The sequence below is a fragment of the Bos javanicus genome, chromosome 4 (assembly GCF_032452875.1).
Source record: "Bos javanicus breed banteng chromosome 4, ARS-OSU_banteng_1.0, whole genome shotgun sequence".
NCBI lineage: Eukaryota > Metazoa > Chordata > Mammalia > Artiodactyla > Bovidae > Bos > Bos javanicus.
The window spans coordinates 94227373-94254605 of NC_083871.1; the positions used below are offsets into that span (position 1 = coordinate 94227373).

Below are 27233 nucleotides of genomic sequence, written 5' to 3' on the forward strand. Positions count from 1 at the left end.
CACAGGGGGTGGGGAAGAGAAAACACAGTAAGCGGGCGGGCATGTGCTTCAGTGACCCCCAAAGCTGCCGAGTCCAAGGGAGCCTCACGCTCTCCCTGTGCTGCAGGGGTGGGGGGACAGACAGACGAAGATGACAGTTATTATAGTCACTAGGCTATAAGCGAAGGGGAAAACTGCACAGGGAGATGTCTTTGGATTATGCATTTTGCCCCCTTGGTGAGAGAGGCAGAGCTGAACGCTTGATTTGCAGGGGAACAGACACTGCACCACCACCCTCAAGTCTCCCGTGGGCCATCACCTCCCCCGTGGGCATGTATGAGACAGCTGACCACCGCTGGCATCGGCAGCAAGGCTCAGGACAGCTGGCACACGTCCCGGACCCTGTCCTCCAGCCAGGGTGCTCTCCCTCTCTCCTTGCTGTCTACTGATATGGCTGCACTCCTCCAAACTTGGTGGACCAGGGAAATGCAAACCCCACACTTTCTTTTTACTTCCTATATTCATAAAACTATTCACCGCTCCCCCCTTCCCCGGACAGAACAGGGCTAATTATGATTTCATAGTCATGTATAAGGAAATCCCCCATCATTTTTTAGGGTTGCAGTTATGTAATTACAGTCAGCCCAAATCTATTATTTTAGAAGTAGGTTTTAGTCTAAACAGATCCTGCCTGTCAGGTTTTGAAGCAGCGGGTGAAAACAGTCTCTCGATCTGCTCAGGAATGAGCTGCTATCTGGGGACACAGAGAGCCTGAGTGTGACTTCACCACTTATTCATTTATTTACCTGAAGATTTACGTTGTTGTAGCCTAGGCTGAATCTGCTGGTTCAAAAAATGTTAAGAAGTTTGAATAAACAAACTTTTCCTAAAAGCTCCAGGTGCAGACGGTTTTCAAGTAAACAGCCTACGCATAATGTGAAAGGGCAGGACAGACTCCCACCCAGAAAAACACGTCCTCACGTCTGTACGCTGGCTGTTCCCCCTCCGGAGTGGTGGCGGTGAGGAGAGAAGGTAAATGGGCCAAGTCTGAATGATTCGGTGCAGGGCCAGGGAAAAGTATTGTTTATATTTTCAAAGGATTGTTTTAAAAAAAAGAAAAGAAAAGAAAGAAGAGTATGTGACAGAGACCGTATGTGACCAAATCTGGGCCTTAACAGAAAAAGTTTGCAGGGTTCTGACTTACACCCCTGCAGATTCATTACAATGAAATTTTACGCTGAAAACAGGATTTCAAAAGCCCCTGGCTAGGTAGGAATCTGCCTTAATTCTTCTTAGTGTGAGAGAAACATTTACTAAAGTCTTAGAAATTTTATTTTTACTCTCTGATGGGCTGGCTATTTGTTTCTTTGTAGAAAGAAGTTGCTGCATAGTGACATTGCTCTCGGACACTGTAATTCCACACCATCAGTGCATTCAAGGAGACCATCCTGTATTAAGGGCTTACTGGGAGGAGGCTTTTCAGGAGACAAGAGAAATGCAGAGCAAGGTCACTGATGAGCAGGAGACACACAAAAAAGCAGGTAGGGGGTTCAGTGCCAGGCAAAGGGATGCGGGAGGAAGGGACTGTGGTCCTGGAGAGTCAGGAAGGCAGTATCTGCCCTGAACCTTCAAGCAGCTCCTTGAAGCAGCACAGGAGATGCCACCCCAGGGGAAAGGCGTAGACAGCCCCGCCCCAAGCATGGGGAGGAGGAAGTGGTGGGGATGTCGAGACACATTCAGACAGAACTACGTTTGTTTTTTCTTTTAAAAAATCTGAAGCAAACAAGGCAAAAGGTACAGGTTTTGCTACAGTTGGATAGTGGGTACATAGTTAAGTTATTCTGCTTTTCTGCATGGTTGAAAACTCTCTGACCAACTACGGAAGCAGATACAGTTGGGTATCCGAAACTCTTCAGAAAGCTCCAGTGGTGCCCCGTCCTACAGACAGTTCAGTATCTACAAGATAAAACAGCACCAACTAACTATGAATCATGCACACAGTAAGAAAGGTTACACTTACCTACGCTGACACTGAAGCAGTAAGGGGTGAATTAGCTTCCTAATGGGTAGGTGGAGTGGAGCGGTGAATAGAGACACCGAATGGAAGTCTGGGATGGGAAAAGTTCTCAGAAAGGCAAGGGTTTGTAAAAATACCACAGCTGCAGGGAGGAAAATGTGTCTTGAGAAAAACCCAAATGATTAAGAAGAGAGGAGGTCACGGATTCAGCAGAAGAGAGGAAGAGAAGCTAAAGCTAGACTCCATGAGTTTCAGGGAAGGAACCGAGAAGTTTGAAAATCAAGGGAAATAAACAGCAGGACTCTAAAGGAGTCCACAGGAGCAGAAGAAGGCTTTTGACACGGGGAGACCTCTGACAGTCTGGGGATGGTGGGGAACCAGGAGGAGGAGGAAGACTAACAGTGCTAAGAGGAAGGGGATAAATGGAGAACAAGATCATGTTGGTGGGGGGACTGGGTCTGAGAAATAAGACAGGATCTCCTATTTCCTATAAGAGGAACCAGAAAAGATGGGGATATATAAGGTAAATTTATATACCTATAAATATATATATATACCTTTAAATATATATATGTATGAAGGTACAGTAGGAAGCTGGGGTGCGCTCAGGTCTGGTAGTCATGATCTTCTCAGGTTACTAAGGAACACAAAGTGAGACTAATGTTTTGGATCTAGAGCCCCCTAAGCTGGAGCTTGCTGCTCAAAGATAAAAAAGGAAGTTAGGTTCCTATAGCAGATATGTACTAAAACAGGAAAAGTGCTAAACAGAGAGGCATAATGACTGTAAGAACTATAGAAATATGCTTTGCAGAGATATCTGTGGGTTGCAGACACTAAGTGATTCTTATGTCAAAATAATACAGTCTCGTAACAGAATTTTATCTGGTTGAAAAGGAAAAACATGTTTTCTTGAAATATATGTTTCTTTGGCTATGTCAATATTCTGGCTACATAAATTAGATATTAATTGGCAAAGCACTTGAGACTTAGGTAAGTTAATGAGAGTAGATTTATTTGTATTTTATTTCAACACAAAGTACCAAATACCCTAAGAGACTAGGGAAGAATGAGAAAACGAAGGAAAAATACTGTTCAACAAATAGCCCCAGATGAGCCCATCTGTCTCATACTTTCACATTTGAGACTGAAGACCTATGCATTCTGGGCTCTCAAATTATTTCTACTGCCATCGCTTGCAAATGTACTCAGAGGGGCTGGCCACTTTGCAGAAGCTCCTATTCTGAGCAGCTCTGCAGATGAACAAGTCAAGCTAAAAACTGGGTAAAAACCAATGCCTGCCATTTGTTAAGAGCCTGTTTTCATGGACTTTGAAGGCCTCTCCTTTCTTGTAGAACTTTATGTATCTAGACCTTCCACTACGACAGTTCTCAAACATCTAAGAGACAAAAGAATGTGATGAATGCCAGTAACCCAGTGTGTCGCTTTAGCGGCTCTCTCACAACCCCACCTTCATTCTAATGAGACTCGTGTCCCGTTCGCACGTACGCTTAAGAACGGGAAAACAGGATTCTAAGTCTTGAAGGATGAGCCACTACCACTGGCACAGATCTCAGCTTCAACAGCACATTCTCAAGTTTTGATAGAAAAATCCACAGCACCAAAGCACTGGGACAAATCCCTGCAGCAGAGAGAAAAGTACCTTAGATGTAAACTTCCCCAAATGCAAGCAAGCCAGTATGGGAACAAGAAAAGAGTTCTCGGGTAGTTGGGTAATTTTTAATCAACGGGTAAAATGATATAATAAAAAAAAAAGTCTAATGATGAATTCAATAATTATTTCCCAACTCTCAAAGTTAACTGATGTCCTGAAAGGCCAAGATGATTTCATGTATTTCAAAACTGTGAGATTATGCCTTTCAATTAATACTTTACCCTCAAGTAAATTTTCTAAATTACAAGACAAGAAGAGGCAAGTGAAGGCAAAAGTTCTTTCCGATAGGGGGTCACAAGGATTTCTAGCAGGGTTATGTCTGCTTCTACCCAACTGGTAAGTCTCCACTTCCTCATCCTTTGTTACTCTGCTTTCTCCTCTTCTTTGAAACCTTCTTCTTTTTAAAGGTGTCTCAGGCCCTTGAAGCTACAGAGGCTAGTGAGCTCTGCTTCAGCCCAGAGCTGTCTCTTTTTAGGCCTGAGAAAAATTATGAGTAACTAAGAAGGGTTTTTAATGATGAACACCTAACAGACTTAAGTTCTTCTGTCTCCAGGCTAAGCTATTTGCCTTACCTTTAATTTTCTGCTTGTATTCTTCTGGTCGATGGAGGTACATAGCTGCAGCGTCACCATTGAGAGGATCTATGGGGTTGGGATAGGCCAACAACTGGGGCAGGAAGGACTCAAATATATTGGTAAGATCTGAAAAACAAACAGAAGTATGTCATGTGCGTCAAGTATGCCAAGTTCACCTAAGATTCACTTGACTTCAGTAGTCAAAGCTTCTTACCTTCCAACATATTTAACTACATGGAAATTTTCCATAAAACTGTGGTCTATTACATGTGACTTATATTACATATTCGTTTCAACACCAATTTAAAAATTTAATTTGAAGAAACAGATCAAGGTACACTTGATATTCTCTATGAAAGGCAACTGTCCCAATTCTAATTCACTCCACTCTGTAAACTGTGAATTCAGAAATACTACAAGGTTTATTAAAACTTGTACCCCAACACCGTATAAGCACTCTACATTCTTACAAAGTGAGCAGTTAATTTCTTAGCATCGACATTTTCTATGATTTTGGGAATCCCCATTCTGAAAAGTATTCAAGCACCAGGTCTTATAAAAACTGAATACAATATTATGGGCCTTGACATTTACTTCAATTCTCCTAACTTCTAATGGAGGTAAATATAATCAGTTTTTCAATTATTCTGGGCAATGAGGGTAGGAACCTATATGGACCATTTAAAATCATAAACCATGGTAAGACAGGTAAGTACCAACTTCCTCCTTTTATTAATACTCACTTAAATAAACACTATTAACTCCCTCCTTGCCAGATTCAGCATAAGGTGCTGGGTGTACACGGATGACATCTACATACACAGCAAAAGCAACAAAACCCTGCGGTTACCTAGCGCTTTATGAAGGAAGCAGGCCTTGAAAACTTCTTAGCACAGCCACGTAACTTTAGAGATGCTCTGACTTCCATCCTGTTCGCTGCTCAGTTAGCAGACAGTGGACTGTGGAACCTTAGCACTTCCATCTCTGCCCACTCTAAGTTAGTCACCATGTTTTATAAAAAACATTTCTGTTTCTGGAGGGAATGCTGAAGAATAGTAGCATAAGAACTACTTTTCAATTTATTCTGCTCTTTTCATGGATTTTGTTTTAGAGTGGGCGCTCTCATGCAGTATTATAAGTGAATGTTTTGTCAAGCCATGTCACTTTAGTGATTCCCAGCCAGGGGTGATTCTGCTTCCCAGCGGCCACTTTAGCAATGTCTAGAGAAATCTTTGGTTGTCACAACTGTGTGGGGGAAGAAGTAGGGGAGGCTGGGGTGCCACTAGCATCTAGTGGCCAGAGGCCGGGGATGCTGCTGAAACGTCTTACAATACAGTGCACGGGGCAGCCCTCCACGATGATTATCTGGGACCAAAATGTCAACAGTGAAACACCTTGGTCTAGATAAAAGGGGTCAGCAAACTTTCAAAAAGGGCCAGAGCAAATACCAGTTTAGGCTTGGTGGGCCACACTTGGTCAGTCATAGCTACTCAACACTCAGCTCTGCCATGTAGCACAAAAGAAGCCATAGATAACTGATAAACAAATGGGTGTGGCTGTGTGCCAATAAACCTTTACATACAAAATCAGGCAGCCAACGTTTGCTGACCTCTGCTCTAGAAAAATCCTACAAGAAGCAGATTGTCCTTGTCGTTATAAGGTTAAAAAGCTGAGCACTCAAAAAACTCTATGACATCATGGATGGACTGGAATGGCATTATGTTAAGTGAAATAATTCAGACAAAGAAATACTGTATGGTTTCACATGTGGAATCTCAAAAAAAAAAGAAAGAGGAAGAAACAAATAGCGAACAGACTGGTGGCTGCCGGAGACAGTGGAGGTGAGGCGGGCAAAACGGCGAAGGGTGTCAAAGGCATGCGTTTTCAGCTATGGAGTAAACAAGTCCTGGGAATGTAATGCACAGCACGGTGACTACAGTTAACAGTACTGGATTGCATGTTTGAAAGTTGCTAAGAGAGGGGATCTTAGAAGTTCTCATCACAAGAAAAAAAATGCTTTCATTTAGTATGTATGGTGGCTGACATTAACTAGGCTTAATGCAGTCATCATTTCTCAAATGTATAAAAACATTAAATCATGTTGTACATCTGAAATGTCATATGTCAATTATACTGCAATAAAACAAGAAACAGAAAAACAAAACAAAGCCTATAACTGCACTATTCAGCAGAACTTTCTGCGATGATGACAATGTTCTGGATCTGCTACTAATACGGTAGCCACTAGAAACGTGGCTACTAAGCACGTGAAATATAGCTGGTTTGACTGTGAGGACTTAGTTTTTCATTTTATTTAATTCTCCTTAATTTAAATAACATGTGGCTAGTAGATCCCATATTGGACAACTCAGGTCTGGAGAGTGATCTATGGAGAGTCCCATGATGGCCAAGTGTATTAGTCAGACAGTCGTATCCAACTCTTTGTGACCCCATGGACCCTGCCCACCAGGCTCCTCTGTCCATGGAATTCTCCAGGCAAGAATTTTGGAGTGGGTAGCCATTCATCCCCTTCTCCAGAGCATCTTCCCAACCAGGGGTTGGCCCTGGGGTCTCCTGCACTGCAGGCGGATTCTTTACCATCTGAGCCAATAGGGAAACCCCTAGCACAGTCCTATTCTCATGTACAGACAGTGACGCAGAGCAGGTTTACCTTCAACCCCAAGTTAGGGACTCGGTATTACTGATGAGGCTAACTTTCCAAAGAACCACATTACAGTACAATTCTCACATACCAGAAAACAAATGTGGATATCCTTAATCAAAAAAGAAAACCAAAATGATCCTCCAAGATAGCCCCAACCGTCCAGCAGAATTTTTCACTGCTGTTTTATTTTTTTTTTAAGGAAGCAACATATTTAATAAACCAACTGATGGTACGAAATCACTGAAAACTATTTGTAAAGCTCAGGGACAGAGAAAAATGCTTATGTTCTAATACTGAATAGAGAAAGTCTGTAGAATATTATGTTCTCTAGAGTTACAATGAGGTACTCAGTATGATGCACAAGAATATTTTTAAAGTTATGTCAAATTACAACAGGCTTGTAATTTCTACTTTTCACACTTCAAATAACACTTTACCTTTTTTTAACCTTTAAAAATAGCCATTTGCCTAAAATATGTACTTTCTACTTTTACATATGTTTAAAACATTTAATAAAATATGACAAATCTGAAAAATTTTTTCCTCTCTTTATCCTTTAGTAGGTGGGTTATCAAGGCAATGGTAGAAAATGTTAAAAGGTAGGCAAATTAAGGGTAGCTTTGCGGGTAGCTCAGCTGGTAAAGAATCTGCCTGCAATGCAGGAGACCCTGGTTTGATTCCTGGAATGGGAAGATTCCCTGGAGAATGGCTAGGCTACCCACTCCAGTATTCATGGGCTTCCCTGGTGGCTCAGATGGTAAAGAATCTGCAAAACCCAGGAGACCTGGGTTTGATCCCTGGGTTGGGAAGATCCCCTGGACTGGGCTTCCCAGGAGGTGCTCTAAAGAACCCACCTGCCAATGCAGGTAGACATAAGAGATGTGAGTTTGATCCCTGGGTCAGGAAGATCCCCTGGAGGGAGGGCACCCACTCCAGTATTCTTGCCTGGAGAATCCCATTGACAGAGGAGTCAGGCAGGCTGCAGCCTATAGGGTCGTACAGAGTCGGACACAACTGAAGTGACTTAGCACCAAGCAAACTGGGAAAAAAAACAAGGGGTGTGAACCCCGAGCTTTACAGCTTAAACAAGATCCCAGCACAGTGAAGAGTTACAATAACACTAATGATAGTAACAGTAATAGTACGGGCAGTAAGAGTTCACACTTACACAGCCCTTACTACAAGCCAGGCCCTGTAAACACTTTACATACATACTCTTCGTTTCACTACAGCCAATGAGGTAGGCACCATTACCATCTCCATTTTACATACAGGGGAAATGAGGCAGAGAGGGGTTAGGTGTCCATGGGACTGGGTTTCAAACCTGGGCTTTTGTACTATGCTGCTTCTGTTAGTGGATTAAAGGAACGTTGTTCTCAACCATGATGGCACAAGCTCCCTACATCCCTGGCCATCCCCCTCCCTGAAGGTTTTCTTTCTTGTATGTTCAAGGCCAACAGGATGGTCTCTAAGCAGAGAATGTTCAGGAGCTTCTTGGTTGAACTGTCAGCTGTTTCTTCGAGTAGCCTAGCCCCAGGAAGGAGTCATGGCCACTCACAGATACACACACATAGTAAACTGGGAGCCTCTCCTGCCACATGAGCATTCTAGGCGCCGCCCCCAGAAGAGTAACAGCTGAATGTTCCTATCAAATGGAAAAAAAAAAACCAAAACAAAATCTTGAAGATTTTACTCTTTGTAAGTTCAAAAGTGTTTCAGGACTTGAGAAATATTGCAGACAACATGTCTCATATAACTAGGTGTTTCACGTGTTCCAGGAAAGACTTTATACCCTTCCCCACTACTTTTAAAGTTTTGCAAGCTATCAATAGATGGCTTTGCCTATGTATTTGTTCCAAACAAATAAAAGAACAATTACTGCTTTTTCCTTCTTCTGTCTGTTGTCTTCCTATATTAATATACTTTTGGTCCATTTTACAGAGGTGCTTAGTCACACCTCTAAAGACAGAAGAAAAGAAAAAGGAAAGTATGCAGCCCAGTTTTGGGGACGATGGCAGCTTCTGGAGGCCAAGATGCTGTGGCCACGGCCACTGCAAAGCAGCAAAGCACTCCTGAGAGCGGCTGTCAGAGCGGCTGACCACTGAGAGGGCCCTCCCCAAAGAAACATCTCTCAAACATGCAGATGTGCACAATATCTTCAAGATAAATATTTTGGCAGGAGAGACATAAACCATAAACCAAGTATCAAATAAAGATACTCATCTTTGGAAAAATCCATCATAATAAAATTTTTTTCCCCTAGAACTGTTAATAATAAAAAACTTTGATCAGTTCCAAAGTCTTTCAAAAAACACTGACCTTTCACTTTTTGAAAGGGAGAGAGCCAGACATGGATCACCCAATCTAGAGATTACAGTCATCTGGCTCCATTACTGGATACCTTAATTTTTAAAGCAAGTCCCAAGATCCCTGAGAAGTATGGTTTATGATGAGCAAACAGTTTTCCTTTTCCCTTGAACTAAATCAGCACTTAACAAAATGCAGTCCATTAGGACTGAGTCTTCAGCATGATCTTACAGTATTAATGTAAACAATATTACTACCCTCATAGGCTCAGTTCTGTTGTTCAGTCACTTAGTCATGTCCGACTCTTTGTGACCCCATGGACTGTACCACACCAGGCTTCCCTGTCCTTCACTATCTCCAGGAGTTTGCTCAGAATCATGTCCATTGAGTTGATGCAAGAATACTGGAGTGGGTAGCCATTCCCTTCAGGGGATCTTCCCAAGCCAGGGACTGAACCCAGGTCTCCAGTACTGCAGGCAGATTCTTTACCATCTGAGCCACCAGGGAAGCCATATAGCTCAGTTTAGGCATATAAACTAATGGTTTATAGCCATATTTAATTATAAGCAAGAGAGTTCCAGAAAAAATCTACTTCTGTTTTATTGACTACACCAAAGCCTTTGACTGTGTGGATCACAACAAACTGTGGAAAATTCTTCAAGAGATGGGAATACCAGACCACCTGATTTGTCTCCTGAGAAATCTGTATGCAGGCCAAGAAGCAACAGGTAGAACTTGACATGGAACAAAGACTGGTTCCAAATTGGGAAAGGAGTACATCAAGGTTATATATTGTCACCCTGCTTATTTAACTTATATGCAGAGTATATCATGAGAAATGCCAGGCTGGATGAAGCACAAGCTGGAATCAAGACTGCAGGGAGAAATACCAATGACCTCAGATATGCAGATGACATCACCCTTATGGCAGAAAGTGAAAAAGAACTAAAGAGCCTCTTGATGAAAGTGAAAAAGAGTGAAACAGCTGGCTTAAAACTCATTTAGAAAACTAAGATCATGGCATCTGGTCCCATCACTTCATGGCAAATAGATGGGGAAACAATGGAAACAGTGGCAGACTTTATTTTCTTGGGCTCCAAAATCACTGTAGATGGTGACTGCAGCCATGAAATTAAAAGGTGCTTGCTCCTTGGAAGAAAAGCTATGACCAACCTAGACAGTATATTAAAAAGCAGAGACATTACTTTGCCAACAAAGGTCCATCTAGTCAAAGCTATGGTTTTTCCAGTAGTCATGTATGGATGTGAGAGCTGGACCATAAAGAAAGCTGTCCACTGAAGAACTGATGTTTTTGAACTGTGGTGTTGGAGAAGACTCTTGAGAGTCCGTTGGACTGCATGAAGATCAAACCAGTCCATCCTAAAGGAAACCAGTCCTGAATATTCATTGCAAGGACTGATGCTGAAGCTGAAACTCCAATACTTCAGCCACCTGAGAACTGACTCATTGGAAAAGACCCTGATGCTGGGAAAGATTGAAGGCAGGAGGAGAAGGGGACGACAGAGGATGAGATGGTTGGATGGTATCACCAACTTGAAGGACAGACTTGAATTTGAGCAAGCTCTGGGAGTTGGTGATGAACAGGGAAGCCTGGCTTGCTGCAGTCCATGGGGTCATAAAGAGTCAGACACGACTGAGTGACTGAACCAAATTATTAAAAACACTCAAATCATACTGATCTCTCACCAAAAGCAGCAGTTACCCAACTTGGTCTAGAGCAATGATTCTTCAGCGAGTCTAGGTCCTGGATGTTCATCCATTAGAATTACCCATGGAGTTTTTCCTATGTACCCTAGGGATTCTGATTTAGGATTGGTTGGCATCAGCATGTGTGTGATATGTGTACAGAAATGCACCACCTACCCTACCCGCAATGACCAAATGAAAACAGTTATGTGCTGGTGGGTTCTTCAGCTCAAGAAAATGTTTAGGTCTTGGCAGCTAAGCTGCTGCAGAGGCTAATTTAGCGGCCCTCCCTGACCCTCTCATCATTTTTTTTCCCTGCACACTGCTATCACCATCACTTCCTCCAAGTGGAAGCATTCCAAAAACTATAAGTAGGAAAGGCAGGTCTCTTCCTCTCTGCATCTCAATTTCTTCATCTGCAAAAAGAGAAGTATAATACCACAATTCCTTACAAGAAATATATATCTGCGGGGAGCGAGCTCCGCCCCGGGCAAAGGTCTTGAGGAAGGAGGCTTGGCATACGCAAAGGCCGGATCAAGCCTCAGGAGTCTCCCTGGAAATTCTCGAGCATCTACCCCCAAAACCAGAGTCTGCCTACTTTCTGCTTTGTGCTTTCACCTACACCCTCAGACTTTACGGGGGCTGTCCCCCACTACCTCTCTCTGAAACAAAAGTTAGCTTACAGCTCCAGTTAATTCCTGGGTGTGACAGTGTTTCAACCTACAAACTCCTTTGGAAATCCTCTAGCCTGCCTGAATAGGTTTTTCTAGCCACATGTGATTGCTCAGAGCCTCCCAACTGTGAGAGGCATGAGATGTTCTAAACTGTCTAAACACAGATTCCTTTGAGTAATTAAAAGATTGATTAGAAATTGTATTGGCGAAGGATTTTCACTTTTTGGGCCAATGTTTGCTGCTAAGTTTCCATATCCCTTACCTGCTGTGTCCCTGGCAGTGTATTGATTAATATAATTGGTGTAAATAGTAGCTTTAATGTTTGTAACCTGGGACACTTGAGTTAATTCTTTTTCTTGTTATAGCCCACCACACCTTTGCTCTGTAGGAATGCAACTTTATCTAATGCTTTTGGAGGGTGGCGCTTGACTTATCACCTTTAGAGAAAAAAAAGTTTTCTGAAGAAAGGGTCTTAAAATGTTAACAGGCCTCCGGGCCAGAAGATGATGCAAATCACCTAAGCTTTTGCATATGATAAGTTTGCAGGAAGAAAGCCTGGCTTGCTGCATGACTCTACCCCTTCCCCCATTATCCTCTATGCATAACTTAAGGTATAAAAACTATTTTGGAAAATAAAGTGCGGGCCTTGTTCACCGAAACTTGGTCTCCCCATGTCATTCTTTCTCTCACCTTCTGGCTGAATTATTCAGCCTCTTTTCTCCACTGAATTTCCTCACTGAGCTATCCTTATTCTATTACTCTTTATATCCTTAATTAACATTTAATTAAGCAGTTGTTTCCTGATCCTCGCTGATGCCGTCCCCGCTTCGATTCCCTGGATCCGCCAGGGCTGGACCCCAGCACATCTCTAAAAATGATTGTAAAATAGTCTTTGAACTGCACCAAAATATTAATTTAGACTAAAATATATATATATATTTTTTTCTTAATGGTCTCGGCGGCGCGGGACACGGCGGCGCAGGACGGACAGGGCTCGCGTGGGGCCGCGGGCGTGCGCACCGAGCCGGGGCGGAGGCTGCGCGCTGCGCCAGCCACCGGGACTTCTAGCTCGCTCTAGACTAAAATATTAATACAAATATGCCATCTTCCCAGAAAAAGTTTCAGTTACCTGTATCCCTCAAGTGATACGTATTAAAAATTAAAATGAATCACACGCACAAAAATGTACCAATTCTTAAAGTAAAGCCACCCTACTCCAGGTGACTCACAGAAAGATGGGTACGTGGCTTAAGGCAGAAGACACACTGGAGAGGATGAATCACGTATCTCACGTTTTATTCTTGGCTGTTTATGAACCAGTGACCATAAGTTATTTCTTCTGCCTCTATTTCCTTTGAACATTAAAATGGAAACTTTTGTAAAGCATGCTGCTATCTTCAGGTTAAAACCCTGTGGATGCCAAAGCTTGACGTGGTCAGCCCCACCAGGAACCACAATTACCAAGCAGGCAGTCCTCTTAGAGACCTAAACGTCATAATCTTCGTCTGTTTTTCATATTTAACATCCAAAATGCTGTGACTCAGAAAATAACCACCACTGTACAGCACAGTCATGGACAGGTACCACCAACCGTAAGAGCCCGCCTCCATTCTCCAATGCCACCTCTCATGCCCGCTTTTCTCACCATCCTTCAGACGCCCAAGGCCCTGGGTTCCTTCTTATTCAAGCTAAACAAACAACACACAGAAAAACTTGTTTGGAAAGACATCAGCCACCTGCACAGCAATGTGAATTCTGTGGTCTTTGTATTAATATAAAGCGTGTATTTTACACTCTTATTCCAGGAAGTTCATCATCTCACAATTTTAAAGAAATTAAGTCTATGCTGATAACTACCAAACCAGTCTTTTACATTTCTGGTCTTAAACTCGACATGGCCTACAATTATTTCCCTGAATATGCCTTTCTCCTAATACCTACGTTGACTGCTCTAAACCTCTGGAAGGACCTTGGTTAGGTTTTTCCCCTTTATTCCATGTACTCAATCAATTTTCCAGACTCACTATTTACCTTAATGAAATGCCTCTAGTTCCTCTTCTATCTCCCCTGGCATGTAACCATATCAAGTCCAATATATCTCTCTGGCCACACCACGCAGTTTCGGGATCTTAATTCCCTTATCAGGGATTGAACCCGGGCCATGGTAGTGAAAGCGCCAAGTCCTAACCACTAGACCCCCAGGGAAGTCTCCCAGTCTATCTTTCTAGATCTGCATCAGGACAACCATCTCTGGCTTCAATCTTCCAGTCTCCAAACGCTAGCCTTTGGAACCAGAGAACATGTCCTTAAAACAATCACTCAGGTTATTTCCCATCAAGAGCAAGTTCCTCTCATTTTTCCTACAGTAATTTGTATTTCAGAAGCATGTTATCCAAACAAACTTATATTTTACTGACCCTCTCCCTCCAAGAGAAGGATCCCTGGCTTCCCAAGCTGAGAGTCACTGAGTTAGCCACAACTCCCTAAGGTGTTTAACTGTTTTGTAATTCAATAGGAAGCAGGGCTAAAAGAAGAGTCAAAAAGGAAAAGTACCCCTTACAATCAGAGAGGTAAAAAGATGGGCAAAAGCAACAGGGAATAGATTCTGGTGGCTTAGGACTCTCGACTCTGTGACCTCCTCTTTCCATGGCTTTAGGCCATTATAGTTGAAGCTGATGGCTAAATAAGTTGAGATCACCAGGGAATTAAAGCTATGTTATCCTTGATTTGCCAGAGAAAATCAGCAGCTGACCTTTTAAAACCCCACTGACTGACTCTGCTTATCTTATGAAGAATTAATTCAACATATTGCTAAGTAAGCTATGGATTTACAGTTATATGCTCAAAAAAAAAGCCAACCATAAAATTCCATTTTGCTTACTCAAGTTTTTTTTTGGGGGGGGGGAATAGGTGGGTGGTATCTGTATGTATAAAAACACACTAACATACAGATAGTCAACGTTTGTAAGATTGAATCAGGGCAAATACAATTTCCAGGTTTCCTCAGGTTATTTAAGAATTTGGGGTTAATTAATAGATCTTTACTTTTCTACTCTTGTCAGCTCCTAAGAAGCTGTACTACTAATGATGGATTTGAGTTTTTTTAAACTTTTCCTTCTGCTTACAGTCTGTGAATACTAACGCCAATCAGGAGGAATGCCCTCAGATAGGTAGGAGGACTTGAAAAAAGAAGTGGCTTTAAGATGAAACATTCTCTAACTAACACGAACCTAACTTAATATGGAAAGCCTATTTCTATAGCTGTTTGAGGGCACATATGTGGCAAACTGAAGCAGATTACTATGAAGACCTGCTGTGGTACTGTGGCACAGAACCAGCTGGCCACAAGGTTTGTATTTAGTACACCAAATGCTAACATGCTTTAATGGAATACTATATCCGGCACACCAAAATGCTAGATGACATACTCAAGAATGTATCCAATCACTTTACTGAGAGGGTCTCCTGTGTGGATAAATAGGAAAGGTCTGAACTCATTAGATTTATGCGTGTTCTCGTGTTAGACCATGAAAATGAAAGTCACTCAGTCATGTTTGACTCTTTGCAACCCCATGGACTGCAGCCCGTCAGGCTCCTCCGTCCATGGAATTCTCCAGGCCACAATAATGGAGAGGGTAGCTGTTCTCTTCTCTTGGGAATCTTCCCAAACTCCTGCACTGCAGGCAGATTCTTTACCAGCTAAGCTACCAGGGAAACCCATGTTAGTCCATGGGGATATTTTAAAGATAGAATAAGGTCTCATGCATGCAAAAAAGCAACTTCCCTCCTCATACCTTCTACACAGAATTAGTAGGAATTAGTAAGAATTAATAAACACTTGAAGAATTTTTGAAATATTCATGATATACTTAATCTCACTATTGAAAGCATTACACTTTTAAGTATTCCAAGCTAAAAACAAGTATTCCTGTCATATGTGGGAAAGAGCAATGTCAAGGACACAGGGTGCTAATTAAAACCTGGAGGAATACCAGATACATTCTGCCAAGTGTCAGATCACCAGGTCACCGATCAGAGGTGTAGTTTTATAACATGGAATGTTTTAAAGCATTCTGCTATCTTAGAAAATCATCTTTCATCCACTGCCTAATTACATCCCCTCCCAATAATGTCTTTAAACTGCAGAGATCTGCAGAATGAAATGAATGCTACTACACAGATCAGAAGGAATAAGAGAGACCCTCGTTCAACAAAAACATTCCCCTTGTTGTCATATCAATCTCGAAACACTTTCCACCTTACCTGGGTGTTCTTTAGAGGTCATTCATCCTAGTTTAAACCTGGCATGACCCTGCTTGCCTTAAAAGATTGCAAGCTAAAACATGGTAATAGGATTTGTTATTAGCCTTCTAGAAATGAGGGCAGTTAATGTATAATTAGCTAGTTGGATTGGAAAAGGCAATGGCAACCCACTCCAGTACTCTTGCCTGGAAAATCCCATGGATGGAGCAGCCTAGTAGGCTGCAGTCCATGGGCTCGCTAAGAGTTAGGCACGACTGAGCGACTTCACTTTCACTTTTCACTTTCATGCATTGGAGAAGGAAATGGCAACCCACTCCAGTATTCTTGCCTGGAGATCTCAGGGACAGAAGAGCCTAGTGGGCTGCCGTCTATGGGGTCGCACAGAGTCGGACACGACTGAACCGACTTAGCAGTAGCAGCAGCTAGTTGGATATTCTTACAGTCATACTAAAACTCATTTTTAAAGTTTTAAATTACTAGGCAATAATTTAGTTTGTCTTTAATGTCAGAAAAGAACAAGATAACTTCATGGAATTATAAGGTAAGTGGCCATGGATGGGGAAAAATTTTACCTAGACAAAGTGATCACAAGCAAAGAAAGAGAAAACAAATCTATAAAGTCACAGTCACTTTCTTTGCAGCTATAGCCCCAAAGAAAGAAGAACATGGCTGTGGCTATCTTTCAGGACCATAGCCTGGTTCATGTCCCACGATCCACAAAGCCTGGACTACTCCATGGTTCTAATGCTGACCGTCAGCAGATGTGAATGTGGTGTTTTTAATGAATTTCTGCTAAGTTGTTCAACCCAAGAAGGCCCCATTTTTCTGTGCATAGCTAATTAAATTCTTGGGCCACAGGCCAACACCAAATCTAAATATCTACAAGCACACAAAGGAGGTGGATCATGAAGCTAGCACTGTAGAAACCATCAAATCCCAAACGCCAGCATATTTCTTTTATATCTGTTGCAGGTGACATTTCTCCCTTAGTCTAAGAAACAAACTGTTCTACCTGGCCTCAGTCTAGGAGACTCATAATGAAATCCAGCTGCTCCAAAAGCAGGATGACATTTGTGATTCCAACACGGATCAATACTGAGCTCTCAAGCCTGTTCAAACAGTAGTTGTTGGTGAGTCAATCATCCATGCAGACAGATAAATGTATCTCTTATCTCTACAACTACACTAAAATGTCTAGAAACATACCAAGCAAAACTCTAAAGCAGCCTAAAGCATTATTGTAAGATACAGTTACCCTCAGGTACAATCTGAGTAGTTTGGAAAGATTCACAGACTACCTGATTGAAAACAGGGGTGTAACAACAATGTATGTACAATATGGAAAGGCTTAAATTCACTTAGCAGCTTAAAGTCATTAAGTTATAGCACAGTACTATTAAGTAAATTTATGACTTAAAACTTTTCTAAATGCCTAGTAAAAGAAGCATTGTTTCTTCTGCCTAATTCCAATCTCAAAGTCCCTGAAGTACTCCTTTCATTGTAGTCAACTTCATTTGTCTGTTATTGACTCTCCAAATGACTCCAGGGGAAGTAATTTCCCAAATGTTGATTATTCTCACCAGCAAAATAAGAGGAGTATCCAGCCCATTGGCTAGCAACCCTAAGGGTGAGAATAAAATTATAAACTGCCCAATTTTATAAGAAAATTGTCTTCCACATTACTTGTTCACACTTAATCCACAAATAAGTAATTTATCAAGTCAGTCGAAAAATGAGTAAAAGGAAGGCTAGAGACTGAAACATAATTTGCGAGGATCAGGTATGCATGGGCCAGAAGAGTGAGAGAGAAACTCAAGTTGTATAATGCAGTAAAGGTACCTGAACTTCCAGGAGTGTGGGTTAAAAATACAATGATGGATAAAATATATTTTGGAGTAAAAAGGAAGACTGGACAACAGAAGAGGAGCTAAGAAAGCTACCTACGGCTTAATGAACTTTCCTTTCACCAGTCTTTAAAATTACAGTTGTTTTTCAAACTGAAATCCAGATTCCCTTGGCTGAATTGTAAGTTTTCCAAGCTTTTATCACTGCTGCCTGCAAGAGCAGAAAGGGATATAAAAAAAGGATGCTATCATACCGGACGCCAAAATGAAATCAATCTTGTGATGGCATATGCTACTTTCCTTTTGATGTTGCAAAGAGTGACAATAGTTAACTCCAAACTCGTCAGATAACTTCATATTGATGACAAGCAGCATCTTTAGAAAATTAACCATATTACCTACTATAATTCGTTCTCTGGTGAGGTACATAAAATTCAAAATGACTGGGTGATTCAACTACAATTATACCAATTTTGAGCTTCTGAATGAACAAACTGCATGTACACTCGGTAAAGGAAAAGCAGGAGGAGAACAGAGGCAGTAAGTCAAATGGGCTGCCAGAAATCAGTTTTCTTTTGCAGGGTTGCAGGTGGTAGTCACGGTGGTAGAGGAATAAAGGACTAAATTTGCTACCAACATAAACACTGTTTATTATTAGGTAATGATGAGTATAAATCTGAAATTTCAACTAGAAATTGCCATTACAATAAAAATATGTATACATATTGCACAGTACATACCCAAGGCAGAGTTAATTGCAGGAAATTTCACAAGTACCTCCCTGCTCCTTACCATATTATACAGTAGAGGTGCTGAAACAAGTTTTGGTTACCAAGCTAAGCCTTTTGCTTTTCAGTTGAACATCCATGTTAACTTGCCAACTTTCTCCTATTAGTTGTTTCATATTCGATTAGATTTTTTTTGTCCTTTGAACTAGAATAAGAATCACAGCAGGAGACTGAGTGATTCAGAATTTACCAATTATGAACTAACCTTCAGCCAGAGGGTTTAGCAGTTTGTAATACAAATTCAGTTCAGATCTCAAGGTCAGATAAGTCTAAAAGAAACTTCAAGGTCACCTGAACCAATCCTTTCTACCAGTACTTTTATTAAATACATAAATTGTAGTTACCTGCTCCTAATAAGACTTTTCATAGAAGAAATGCTGGATTTTCTTGAGGAATAGTTTGGATTTGAGCAAAATGTCAAAACAATTCTCCCGTGATAAGTATAATTTTGACTGTACTCTAAAAATATTTCCTTCCTGGTTTCCTACACTTACCTATGTGTTCATGTTCTTGTATTATGGAACACTTAAAGGTAACTCATACACATGTGATTGGGAAATCAAAATTTGCTTTGATCAATGTGGTTTAATCCTTGTTACTAAGTGCTTTGCAAGGTAATACAAGAACATATTTTAAAATTTTGTAGATGTGATGAAACCTTAGTCATATTGGCCTTATGCTTGAAACTCTATTATTAACCTCATATATTATGACTGTTGGTGGGAATCTAACATGGTACTATTTCGGAAAATAGTTCCTCAAATGGTTAAACAAAGTTATTGTATCACCCTAGACATATCCACATAGACTATGTGTGGACAAATATTTATGGAGGCATTATTCATAATAGCTAAAGGGCATAAACAACTAAAATGTCTATCATCTGACAAATAAAAATGGTATCTGTGCTGTAGAATATTACTTGGCCATAAAAAGGAATGAAATACTGATACATGCTACAATATAGATGAATCCTGAAAACACTGCAAGAAGTGAAAAAGCCAGTCACAAAACACCATATATTATATTAATATAATTCCATTTATAAGAAATTTCCAGAATAGGCAAATCTATACAAACAACAAGTAGGTTAGTTGTTGCCTAGGGCTGGGGGAGGGGCTAGGAAATGAGGGGGTGATAGCTAAAGGGTACAGGATTGCCTTTTGAAGTGATGGAAATATTCTATGATAAAAACGTGGCAGTGGTGTAGTGAATAATTGTGAATATACTAAAAACTAGCAAATTATACACTTTACATGTGTGTATTTTACATATGTGAATTAAAGTTCAATAAAACAGTTATTTAAAAAAATCTATTCTGAGATGTGAGATACTTGAGAATCAGCGAACCTCTTCCCCAAAGCTCCTCTGGTCAATAGTAAAAGAATTAGTCAAACTGAAGTCCAATTTACTTTATTGTAATTGGAACCAGCTTGCAGTATTTAGTTATGTACATTTCTAAAATGTGAATGCAGTTTAAGACAACACATCATTACATCAGATATTCCAGGCAGCCTGCCATGAGACATTTTTACCAAAAAATCCATCTTGAAGGGAATTCATTTAATAAACCTCAGAGTGTATGTTCTTTCCTGTTGCCTCATCTCCTTATAAGCTGCCGTTTCCCTAAACTCTCATGTTAAACAGTACTGGGCATGGTTAAGTCACTGACTAATTCAACAAATATTTGAACCCTTACTGTACACGAGGTACTGCTTTAGGCACTTGTACCTATGTGCATACACACACGAGACGAAGTCCCTGGTCTGGTGGAGCTTACAGTCTGATAGGACAAGATGAACAATAAACAAATTTTAAGGTTTTTAAAATAGAGGGTGCTGCACTATGGAGGGACGTTATTTTAGGTGAAGTGGCCAGGAAAGGAGGCTTCTCTAAGGAAGCATGTTTGAGATGAGAAAAGAAGGTGCCAACCACACAGAGATCAGGGAGGACAACTCCAGGCAGAGGAAATTATTTCTGAAAGAATCGGGAGGAGGGAAAAAGAAGGATTAACTGTGCTGCTGATGACCAACCTCTGTGGTTCTTATCACCAGGTCAGTGCAAGGTGACTCGCAGATGGAGTCACCAAAACCCCTGGAATAAGGGGTCTTGTGCACCTTCAGACCACCAGAAGGTCTCATAACAAGAGGCGGCCGTCTCTGCTTAACCCATGCCTGATGTGATCTTTCCCTCTCTGCACCTCTCAGTAAGTGTTTGCTGTCTGGACCATTCATTCTTACAAACACACTGGTGCGAGGCGCTGTGCTAGGCATGCCAGGACTTAAAAGACCAATCGGACGGGTGCCTTGCCAGCCCTTAGGGCAGCAAATAATCCAGTAGCACAGACAATGTCGGGGCAAACAACAAACACTAAGTAGAAAGCAAAAGCCAGCACCACCGCCCTCCCCCGCCCCCAAAAAAGAGCTGTAAAATTGAGCCATGTCCAAAGATTACTTCCAGCTGGAGCATCAGGGGATGCTGATGAAGTGGGGGCATGAGAACAGGGAGACTCTGGGAAGCCTGAGAACTTGGTCATGTGGGGAGAACACACAGACTGATTTGTTGTCTCCCTAATTAGCTTTAAATATATTTTAAAATATTTTTAGCTCCCCAACCAAGTTATAAGCTCAGGAAAATAAGACCTGATACTCTCTCTCTGTGACCTCAATTTACGTGCAGATTCACTGTGAGAGATGTCAGTTTCAGCAATGAAGGTAAGGCTAAATGATTCTTTGCTTCATAACAAAGTTTTGATTTTTGAAACAGATGATCTCCCAAACCTCCTAATTACATCATTTCATTTCAAAGGGACATTCCTAAGGGTTTTTCCAAAACTAAGGCATTACAGATAAACATGTATACAATGTGCTTCAGAATAACACATATATGTTTCTGTTTGTATTTGTGTGTCTACATGTGAGTATCAGTATACCTTCACTTCAGAATCTTAAAGATTATTTCAAACTTTCACTGCTAAACCAAGTCTGTACTCATGAGAAAATATGTTTTTTCACTGATTAAACTTTCCCACCAGGCCTTCAAAATCCCTTCACATTCCCAACAAAACATCTTAAACCAGAGAAGAAAATCCAAACAATTTTTTTTAGGCATTGTCTCAACATCTCTAAAAAATATTCCATGGCCAAACTCACCATAGAGAGCTGTCCAAGTTTGATTAATTACATCTAGACACACAGTTCCTGACCTGAAACAGATGGAAAGAATGGCATTAAAAAAAAAAAAATCAGAAAGTTAGTTGCATGTATCAGACAACTAATTTTATCATCAGAAATATTTTTAATAGATCATTGGAAAAAAAAAAAAAAACAACTCCAAAGAATCCCAATTGGTAAAAACAAGATGAGGAGCAGAATATACATAAAGTCTTAAGTGTCTCTTTGCAGACTGAAAGGGAAAACCAGTAACTATACAGTGGAGAAACCAGACAACACCATAACCAGGTGATGAGAATTAACATTGTAATCAGGGTAGACAGACTTGTGTGCCTCCAAATGGAATACCCTGGGGAGGACACAATCTTATCTTTCGGTTTTCCGGTCTTAAGAGCATACTCTGAACCTAATAAGGGAAAATCAGACAATCCCAAATTGAGGGACAGTCTATGACATAACTGGTCTTTATTCTTCCAAAATGTCAATTCTGTACAAATCTGAGGAATGGTTTCAGATGGAACTACTTTAAAGAAACATGAAAACTAAATGCAGTAGATGATACTAGACTGGATCCTTTAATGAATGAAAAAGGTGCTAAAAAGTACATTACCAGAATATGGCAGTAGATGAAAAAGTACTGCATTAATATTCATATTCCTGAATCTTATGACTATATTGCAGTTACATAAGAGACTATCCCTATTAGGATGATTGACAGTTTTAAAAGACAATGGGGCATGATACACACACACACACACACACATATATATACATACAACCTCTCAGAGTTCAGAATACTTCACATGTATACACGTGTGTATATACGTAATATCAAAATTTAATGCTATGACAAGGAAAAACTGTGGGACAAACAGTATTCTAAATTGCCCTGGAAGTAGAAAATAGGAGGCACTTTTAGCACATTTTAAAATACCACTAAGAAAATATTGGGAAGAAAGGGGTAATTGTGATTGATTAATTGTTTGCTTTACTCTCAAGAACTGAGAAATACTTCAGGGGCTGAAAATAATACACTCTGTACAATGAAGACCAATCTCTGGACTGTGTCTATACAAAGAGATGGAGATGTGAAATAGTACAAATGTTAGCTGGATATCAAGGGAAATGAAGGACTCGTTTGTGACAATGGAAAAAACCAAGGAGTCCAATAGCAGACTTTGAACTAAGTGGTTTAGAATATCATATTCTTGGATTCTATAGTGTCAGTGACTTTTCTGACAGTCCTATCTGTTGATAAAATCCAAAAAGATAATTGAGACTTTTTTACAATACATAAACTCTAATCAAGAGCAGTTGCTGCTAAGATTTAAACATTTTAAAATAGTTACTTACGCTTCATCAATGTTGGGATGGAAAATTTTATTCATGAATCCTGTAAAAAGAGATGTTAATTAGCAGCAAAAAGTATCCAGAGAACAATTAAAGTATTTCAGTGTTGGAAATAATTTCAGTATTAGGATAACTCATTACTTTCAATCTTAGATCTTTGGTTACTGATTAGACTATATTCTCTTGACAGTGTCAATAACTTAAAATATATCAGTGTTCTATTAATCAAATGGGCAAACTTTGAGAGCAATGAAGCTTCTAATAATCATTAGATTATTAGAATAATCTAGTGAAGCTTCTAATAATCATTAAAAGAATTTTCTGAGTTATGATGATACTTGCCAAGAAAATGTATAGTATTAAATGGTTTATAACTAGTGCCATGATAAAAGTTAAGAAAGCTACTCTGACTTTCCTCCCCGAAAGTTTTATTGTTCAATTTCTAAATGTGGAGGTTCTGCATTTGAACTTCTCCTTCTGAAGCTCAGTTACTGGCATCATTGTGCTACAGTGTGCGGAACATGAATGAAGCTGTTGAAACACTGAAGGAGTACTGCTTCCAAACCACAAAGGATTTCATAAGAACAGTGACCAAAATATTGCCTTTAACTTTAGTCTACTCATTCCAGGAAACCCAGTTTTGATTAAAATTGGGGCAACCAAGAAATTGGGCAAGGTGTTTAAAAAAATTCTGTAAGATGGCTATATTTGTCGGGGATTCAAGCTTTTTGATTTATTCCTAGAAAAACAAGTAGGTATAGACTTTTAAACAAATGTATTGGTATTTAACTTCTGAAAAGAAATTATTTTCTAACATAAAACCAGTGATTTAATATGTATACAAGCAAATGACAGTCCTCTAGAGCAGAGAGCCACTGTCAAAGCTGTCATTTTGTCATCTTTACCGCCTAACTTCCTTTTAAAACTTCCTTATTCAGTTCCCTAGTTTCAATAAATTGAAGTTCCTTATTAAGGTGAGCATCACCACGTCCCAATCCCACCCTCCCTCACCCCATAGCTCACATTCACCTCTTTCATTCATTCAAAATATATTTGTTCAACATCTGTGTATCAGGCACTGTGCTTATTTAGGGTACAAAACCAAATAAAGACAGTACACTATTCTTGAGGAGGTCACGAGACAGGAGCAATGGGACAGGAGACATGAAGAATAATTGCAAGATGCACAAAGAGGTGACAGGGAAGCATGCATGAGGAGAGGAAGATTACAGGAAAGAGGAAGACAAGCGGAATCAAAGGAAGATTCTCAAGGATGAGGAGTGACAGAGGTCAGCGCCAAAAATCTAAGAAATTTCTCTAGACTTAGAAAATGGGGATTAGACTATATGAAGTTCCAGGCCTTCCAACCCTTACTTGCTCAAGCCACTCCAAGTACTAATCACGGTTCCGATTTTTGTTCTTTAATCTTTGGTATTAAAATAGCTTAATGCTTTATCTACCTACTATGAAGAAAGTCCATGCAATCTTTAAATTACTCTGATGCAAAAGGATTTGTGTCCAATTACTATGTCATATTAATTTTTCATTAAAGATGTCTCAAAGTCTAGATTCACAAAGTATGTGTTTATACGGAGATTACAGTAAGCCAATGGAAACATTCATGCCTTAATGTTAAGAGAAGAAAAGGCAGGATAGAAGTTCTACCTAACCTTAGAAAAACACTAATACATGTATACAACAAGACCCGTGAGGATATCTTTTGCTGTAGTATAAAAACCAAGAACTAAGTTCAACCCCATCACCCAGGGACTGGAGAGATGTTGCACATCCTTGTACTGGGAGTCCTATACAGCTGAGGTAATGAACTAGGTCGGTATGTATCAATTAGGATCGAGCCAAGGCTGAGGGGAAACAAAAAAACTGCAGGATGATATATATACGCATCATGACACCGTTCAGATAAATGAAAACAAAGCAACACTGCATATTCTCTATGGTAACAACAACAGAAAACTCTACTGGACCAGCATATACCACATTTACAAGAGCGATTATTTCAGTGAGGGTGCAGGGTCAAGGTCATGGTGGAAATGGGGAACAAAATGGAGAACAGTGATCAAGGATGAATTTAATTTATAGAACTACACTCCTTTAAAAAGGAGATGGTGCTTGCTTTGGCAGCACATATACTAAAAAGAGATAATGTGCTTACATATTATTTGCTCTTTTTTTTTTTTAAGTGTGCATACTGATAAGAAAACTGGAAACAAAAATGTACAAATATTAACAGTGCTTCATTCTCAGGGGTGAGGATATTTTCTCCACAAGTTCTAGTGAGGTGGACACACCCAGAGCCTGTTACACAGAGTGAGTAAGCCAGAAAGAGGAAAACAAATATCGTATATTAACACACATATATGAAATCTAGAAAAGTGGTACTGATAAACCTATTAGTGGGGCAGGAATAGACATGCAGACACAGACAACAGACTTGTGGACACAGCAGAGGACAGAAGAGGGTGGGACAAATTGCGAGAGTAAAACAGCTAGCTAATGACAAACTAGAGGGTGTGGGATGGGATGGGGAGTGGGAGGGAGACTCTAGAGGGAGGCGACATATGTACACCTATGGCTAACTCCTGCTGTTGTATGGCGGAAACCAACACAACACCGTAAAGCAATTATCCACCAACTAAAAAAAAAAAAAACCACCTCCACCTCTGTACCAGAAGTAGGACTACAGCAATGGAAATGGGCTAGAAGGAATGAACCTTCAGAAAACTAAATAAAGCATCACTGTTTAATCCAGGAACCCCACTCCTGGCTTATACCCAGACAAAACTCTTAATTCAAAAAGACACACGCACCCCCCATGTTCACAGCAGCATATTCACAACAGTCAAGACACGAGACAACCTAAATGTGCACTGGCAGATGAAGCAATAAAGAAGATGTGGCACATATACAACGGAATACTGCTCAGCCATAAAAAAGAACAAAACAATGCCATTTGAAGCAGCATGGATGCAACTCGAGATTATCATATTAAGTGAGGTAAGTCAGAAAGAGAAAGACAAATAGATACCACATGATATCCCTTATATGTGAAATCTAAAATATGAACAAATGAGTCCATCTATGAAGCAGAAACAGAATTATGGATGTAGAGAACAGATAGGTGGTTGCCAAAGGAAGGCTGGGGTCAGCAGATGTAAGCTTTTATACACAGGATGGAGAGTAACAAGGTCCTATTGTATAGGATAGCAAACTATATTCAATATCCTATAAGCCACAATGGAAAAGTGTATTAAAAAAAGAAAATATATGTATAACTGAATCACGTGGTACAGTAGAAATTAACACCATATTGTAAATTAACTATATTTCCATAATAAAAATAAAAGAATGAAGCTTCAATAATGTGATGTCACCGGGGACCTCAAAAGTGTAAGTCAAGGCAACAGCCATGGTGAAACAAGCCTGAATTGTTTATCAAAACTGTCTCTAAAAGAATAAGGTGCCTGACTCCTTGTACAAGGTCTGGAGATGACATTTGGCATCAATACAGTTTCCACACTGTTTTTCAATTAAATCTAGATTTTGGCTTGGTTGAGTTCAAAACTACATAAAAAAGAGAACCAAAAAGGGCTCAGTAAACATATTCTTCAGTAACAAATGGGTTGGAGCCCAGTCCCCATTGTCCCTGCTGAACCCCATCTAGGTGTGATGTGGAGAGCAGAACCTGACTGGAAGGGTCAAAGTGCTAATAGGGGCTTGGCTTCTAGTCCCAACTCTGCCTTTTAACTGCAGGCCTTGATCAGGTCACTACACTTCTGTGGGCCTGTTTATTTACCTGCAAAGACAGAAAGCTGGACGACATGATCTCCAAACCCCCTACTCTTATTTCTGTTTGTAAAAGGACGATCAGTTCTAAAATCTAGGATTTAATAACAATGGCCAGAGCTCTGAGAACAGAGAACTTAAAGACAAATGGCCAATGGTTAAGTCCATTAAGGAAATTAATTCTGTGAGGGCACATTTTAGGTACAGAAGTATTCTGGAGAATGTAATACAAAGCTTCTAACATGCTAAAATACCACAAAGAGATACAAAAATCTGCTGACTATTCCAAAGTAGGCAGAAATGGCGTTTATAACCCTGCCACTGAGAAACAAGCACAGCCAGACCAACTCTACCAAAAAAACAATTTCCACAGTACAGTCATCTCCTCCTACACCAGTTTTTTCTATTGTTAGAA

General features: G+C 40.3%; 1 protein-coding gene across 3 annotated transcripts in view; it reads right to left on the bottom strand.

The window, feature by feature from the left end:
* Positions 1–27233, bottom strand: part of UBE2H (ubiquitin conjugating enzyme E2 H) — a 102182-nt gene that overhangs the window by 4320 nt on the left and 70629 nt on the right. For 2 of the 3 annotated variants that reach the window (XM_061414693.1, XM_061414695.1), the window contains 3 exons: positions 23018–23057; positions 21644–21696; positions 4241–4369 (listed from right to left, as the gene is read on the bottom strand). In XM_061414693.1, coding sequence (XP_061270677.1) covers positions 4241–4369; positions 21644–21696; positions 23018–23057 — 222 coding nt within the window. Of the gene's footprint in view, positions 1–3; positions 1936–4240; positions 4370–21643; positions 21697–23017; positions 23058–27233 lie in introns of those variants that run through there. The other variant, XM_061414694.1, reaches the window with a different exon arrangement.